General features: G+C 72.5%; 1 protein-coding gene and 1 non-coding gene across 2 annotated transcripts; both read left to right on the forward strand.

The window, feature by feature from the left end:
• Positions 1 to 598: 598 nt before the first annotated feature.
• Positions 599 to 670, forward strand: H696_04473. The gene has a single exon. It is a non-coding gene; the product is annotated as a tRNA-Pro (tRNA).
• A 669-nt stretch (positions 671 to 1,339) lies between these two features.
• On the forward strand, positions 1,340 to 5,703 carry H696_04474 (hypothetical protein). The gene is made up of 2 exons (XM_009498351.1): positions 1,340 to 1,828; positions 1,918 to 5,703. The coding sequence occupies exons 1-2, from the start codon at positions 1,510 to 1,512 to the stop codon at positions 5,553 to 5,555; spliced, it is 3,957 nt and encodes a 1,318-aa protein (XP_009496626.1). The 5' UTR covers positions 1,340 to 1,509; the 3' UTR covers positions 5,556 to 5,703.
• Positions 5,704 to 5,738: the final 35 nt, after the last annotated feature.

Consider the following 5,738-nt stretch of genomic DNA (forward strand, 5'->3'; position numbering starts at 1 on the left):
TCTCCCGTTCCTCCCTCTCCCCTCTCCCTTCCGGCATGCCGAGGGTGAAGCACCCTGTGCCCTGTGTGCCGATGGCATCTCCCCTCCTTGTTTACATACCCTCTCCTTGCGGCACATGCACACGCACTCCCCTGTGTGGCGCGCACGGCATCATGTGGTCTCCCTCTCTGGCAGCCGGGGAAAAATACACATCCATAGATTCCACCATGTGCAGCTTGTATTCTGCCAGTGCGGGCGTGTGCGAGGGTGGCACCTTTTGTGTGCCATGCTCCCACATGCCCCCTGCACCACCCTGCCCCCGCCCCCCGGCCCCGGCCATCTGCATGTTGCCAGTTCCGGAGGTCGTCCGGGCGCTTGGAGATGGCAGGAGACCGGCCCGAGGGAGGCCCGGTTCCGGGGATGGGGACAGCACGGTCTTGGCTTCTTTTCGCAGGGGGGGGGGGGGGGGCCTCGCGGCCCCGGTGCGCCCAGGTGCCAGAGGCCCATGGCGAGGAGCGCGGCCTGCCGGGTTCCGCCGGGCGGAGGGGCGGACGGTGGCGAGACGCGGGGAGCTCCGATTCCTGAACAGGATTAAATAGACCTATTGGAGGTTCGAATCTCGAACATAGTCTAATGGTATGATTCTCGCTTTGGGTGCGAGAGGTTCCGGGTTCGATTCCCGGTGTTCCCCGATTTTTTGTCCATTCGCTCGCTGTGCCAACGTACCGCGCCGCGTGTTGCTAGGTCCCCTCCCCCTCTATTCCGTGATAGAGCATGGCCATCGTCTTCGGGGGGATGGCAGGTGGGGCGGGGGGGGGGGGCGGGGCGGAGGAGGAGTGATGAGCGCGCGCGGGGGGGGGGGCCGACCAAAGGGGTGGGCCGATCATTGGCGGGGAAGGCTGGCCTCCGGTGGGACGACAAATCTCTCCCCCACCGCCGCGAACACCGCGCATCTCCGGACCCCGGCGCTGCACTCCGGGGTGGGCTGGTTCTCCGGTTCTCGCGCGGCCCCTGCGCCGCCGCTAGCGAGGCCCGGGCGCGCCTCAGAGAAGAGGGACAAGCAAGCGGCCGAGCGGGGGGGGGAGGAACTCCGCTTCCAATCTTGGGAGGGGGCGGGAGAGAGGAGCTTCCGGGGCCTGGGCAAAGGGCCCCATCACTGCCAGCCGGAATGGCCCGGGGCGAGGCGGGGTCCGCACACGCACAACAACACACCCAAACAAACAAACACAAACAAACACACACACGAAAAAACAAACACACAAACACACACAAGCAAAAGAAGGGGCGCGGACGGTCCGCCCTTTTTTTAGGGCACGGGCGTCCCGAGGGCCGGGGCGCCCCGGCTTCGTGCTCCAGCCAGCTCCATTCCCAGCCTTTTCCTGGGGGCCTGTTTTTTTTTCCCCCCCCCCACTTCCCTCTTCGCCTTGCTTGTGCCTTGCTCGTGTGGGCTGCTTTGCCTTTCCCTGCCCCCTCCTCTCCGGCCCCTTCCTCTCCGGCCCTCTGCCTCCCCTCCCGCCCGGAGCCCGAGCCATGCTGCAGCAGCTCCGAGCCGGCGCGCGCCTGCGTCCCGGCCCGCTTTTTGCCCGGCCCCATGTGCACCAGCCCTCGCTGGCGGCGCGGGCGGTGGGCGCACCGCTGGCGGCTTGGCGGCCGCTGTCCACCGGGCCGGTCAGGCCGGCGGATGCCCCGGCCGCGGGGCCGACCTATTGGAGCTCCCTGCCGCGGGACACCGTGCGGCCCTTCCGGCCGCTGTCGGCCCGGTACGAGCCGGCCGAGGTCGAGCGCCACTGGCCCGAGTGGTGGGCCCGACGGAATGCCCAGCCCCCGGGCGCTCCGGCGGCCATTGATGGTGCGTGCGCGTGCATGCCCGGTCCGGGCTTGGGTCTTCCTCCTTGACTGCCGGGCTGACTGTCCACCACACCGGACCCCTTTCTCCAGACCCCCGGCCGCGGTTTACCATGCTGCTGCCGCCGCCGAATGTCACCGGGGCCCTGCACCTGGGCCACGCCTTGACGGTGGCCGTGCAGGATGCCCTGGCCCGGCACCGGCGCATGAGCGGCTTCCGGGTGCACTGGATCCCGGGCACCGACCATGCGGGGCTGGCCACCCAGGCGGTGGTGGAGCGACACCTGTCACACCGGCTGCGTGGCGAGCTTTCCCACCGTCGGAAGCAGCCCCCCGCCGGTGGGGGCCGCCCGGCGGTGGACCCGGGCTCCGGGCGCCTGGTTCGCGAGCACCTCGGCCGGGAGGCCTTCCTGGCCGAGGTCCACCAGTGGCGGGAGCTGTATGGGGCCCGGATCACCGGGCAGCTGGCCCGGCTCGGGGCCAGCCTCGACTGGCAGCACGAGTACTTCACCCTGGACCCGGGCCGGTCGCGCTATGTGACCGAGGCCTTTGTCCGCCTGGCCGGCCAGGGGGAGGTGTACCGGGCCGAGCGCCTGGTCCACTGGTCCCCGCGCTTGGGGACGGCCCTCAGCGACCTGGAAGTGGACTCGGTCACGGTGCCCGGGCCGACCGACCTCCCGGTGGCCGGGACCCCTCGCCGAGTGGGCGAGATGTATGTGGTGGACTTTCCGCTGGTGGGCTCCGGACCGGAGTCCCGGGCCCTGCCGGTGGCCACCACCCGGCCGGAAACCATGCTGGCGGACGTGGCGCTGGCCGTGCATCCGGAAGACCCGCGCTATCGGGATCTCATTGGGCGGCGGGTGTGGCACCCGCTCTTCCCGGCTGGCAGCCGGCAGCTGCCGGTGGTGGCCGATGCCCAGTTGGTTGACCCGGCCCGGGGCACCGGCGTGGTCAAGCTGACCCCGATGCATGATCCGGCCGATTGGGAAGCCTGCCGGCGTGTGGGGCTCACCGGCCCGGGCCCGGGGGCCCTCCCCCAGGGGGAGATCTTCCAGCTGTTCGATGAGGCCGGTCGAATGGCCCTGGCCCCGGTCCGGGCGCTGCCGATGCCCACGCCGGCCGATGGCCCGGCCCACTGGCCGGCCTTCCTGGCATGGCTGGACCAGCTCGAGGGCTTGGACCGGCTGGACGCGCGCACGCGCGTGCTTGATCGCCTTCGCCAGACCGGCCACCCGGTCGAGGTGACGGCCCATGCGCAGACGCTGGCCGTGTGTTCGCGCACCGGGGACCTGATCGAGCCGCGCCTGGTGCCGCAGTGGTTCGTCCGGGCGGGGCGCCCTGCCGCGCGGGCTGGCGCCCTGGTCGGCGACGGGTCCCATGCCGCCTGTGACATTGGCCTCGGGCGGCCTGGCGCGGAGGCCGCGTCCGTGGCCGCCGCCGGTGCCCGCGGCTCGGTGGCCATCCATCCGGAGCGACACCGTGCCACCTGGCGCGGCTGGACTGGCGACGAGTCGGGCGAGCGCATCCACGACTGGTGTGTCTCGCGGCAGATCTGGTGGGGCCACCAGGTCCCGGCGTGGCGCATCCGCCTGGATGTGTCTCCGACCGCCGGGGCGGCCGATCGGGCCGGCTCCCCTGGCCCGGGTGGTGAGCCGAATCCCGCTGTCTCCGGGGCCGGCCCGGTGGCCACGGTCCTCGAAGCGGCCGACGGCCCGTGGGTCGTGGCCACCGACGAGGCAGCGGCCCGGGCGGCGGCCGAGCGGCACTTGGCGGCCACCGGCCGGCCTGGGGTCGACTTCGCCCTCGAGCGCGATGCCGATGTCCTGGATACGTGGTTCTCCTCGGGGTTGCTTCCGGCGTCGGCGGTGGTGCCGGTGCTGGCCGGGCACCCGGCCGACCCGGGCCCCGGGGAGCCACTCCTGTGGGCCCTGCCGCCGGGGCCCGGGGCAGCGGCCTCGGCCCGGCAGCAGGCCCCCATCCAGGTGATGGAGACCGGTGCCGACATCCTCTTCTTCTGGGTGGCGCGCATGCTGATGCTGTGCGGGTCGCTCGGGGCGTCGGAGCCCGGGCACCCGGCCACCGGGCGGCCCTTCGATTCGATCCTCCTTCATGGGCTGGTCCGCGACGCGCGCGGGCGCAAAATGTCCAAGTCCCTGGGCAATGTGCTGGACCCGCTGTGGTTCATCCGTGGCGCGGAGCTGGCCGAGCCGCTGGCCGGGCTGGAGGAGGCCCATGCCCTGTCGGCGGCCGAGCGGGCCCTGGCCGCCGGGGACCTGCGCCGGCGCTTCCCCAAAGGCCTGCCCGCGTGCGGGGCCGATGCCCTGCGCTTGGGGCTGCTGGGGCTCGGGGCCACCTCCGGGTCGGATGCCATTTCCCTGGACCCGGCGGCCGTGACCGATGCCCGGGCGTGGATGGCCAAGCTTTGGAGCGCGGCGCGCTTCATCAGCATGCGCCCCCTGGAGGCGGCCGATCTTGATGCCCTGGGCCCCGGGACGTCGGTCGGCCTGTACGACCGGTGGATCCTCCAGCGGTGGGCTGGCTGCCTGGCGGCCGTGACCCAGGCCCAGTATCAGCCCTTCCGCCTGGAGCAGGCGGTCCGTGCCCTGCGGACCTTCCTGCGCGGGGACTTCTGCGACACCTACCTGGAGCTGGTCAAGTCGGCCGAGGCCACCGATGCCTCGCAGCCGGGAGACCAGGCCGCCGGCCGGCCGGCTGTCGCTCGTAGCCATCCGGCCCTGGCGCGTGCCCTGCTCGAGGCGTATGTCCGCGCGTTGCATCCCTTCGCCCCCTTCATCACCGAGGAGCTTTGGCCCCATCTGGACACCGGGGCCGGGCGCGTGCTGAGCCAGGCGCCGGGGCTGGGCCCGGAGGGGGAGCACCTGCTGGCCGACCCGGCCGGCAGCCTGCCCTCCATCGGCCATGCCTCCTTCCCGACGCTGGAGGCCCCGGTGTCGGGGGCGGCCTTCGGAGCGGGGGTGGCCCGGGCGGCGGCCGACGCCGCGGCCGCCTGGCTGGGCGAATCCCCGGTCGCCGGGGCCGCGGTGACCCCCGAAGCGGCGGCCGTGGAGCTGGCCTGCCGGGTGGTCAGCCAGGCGCGCGCCCTTCGCCGGCATCTGGGCCTGAGTGCCGGCGACCGTGGCTGCCAGTTTGTCCTCCGCTACGATGCCAGCATGGGCCCCACTCTGGAGGGTGCGGACCTGATCCAGGGGGCCTGGGCCACCCTGCGGGACTTGGACACCGGGCTCCTGGCCGATGCGATGCACTGGGGCCGCATCGGGGAGCTGCTGCTGCAGGAGGCATGCCCCGTGCCGGCCAATGCGGTGGCTTCGCTGCCGGTGCATTTGACCTGGTCCCCGGCGGCCGATGAGGATGCTCCCACGGAGGGGGCTTCGGCGGGCCCGGTGGATGCCGCCCTGGGGGAGCCGGGCGCCGGCGGCCCCCCGGCGCCGCTGTCGCTGCATCTCCTCCTCGGCCCGGGCCCCTCGCTGGACCAAGCCCTGGAGCATGTTTCCAAGCAGCGGTCTCGGGCCGAGGCCAAGGCGCAGGGGCTTCGGGAGCGTGTCGCTCGCCAGGCCGGGGTGCTGGCCGCTGCCGCCGGCGCCTCGCCCGAGTCGCAGGCCACCCTGGCGGCCCAGCTGGCCACCGAGCAGGCGAGCCTGGACTCCCTGCTGGCCGAATGCGCCGAGCTGGACGCCCTGCATCAGTTGCTCCTCGCGCGGCGGCAGCAGTAGCAGCGTCGCCGTCATGTCCGCTGTCGGCATGCTCGTGCTGCCGCCCGTGGCAAAAGCACAAGCATGTCCCCACTTCTGCACATGCCACTTTCCCGGCCATCATGCCGTGGAGAGGCATGTCCCCCGCCATGCGTGACCCCCCCCCCCCCCCCGGAGCGCCTGCCGCATGCCCCCCCCCTCCCC

This window comes from Fonticula alba (assembly GCF_000388065.1).
Source record: "Fonticula alba strain ATCC 38817 unplaced genomic scaffold supercont2.7, whole genome shotgun sequence".
NCBI lineage: Eukaryota > Rotosphaerida > Fonticulaceae > Fonticula > Fonticula alba.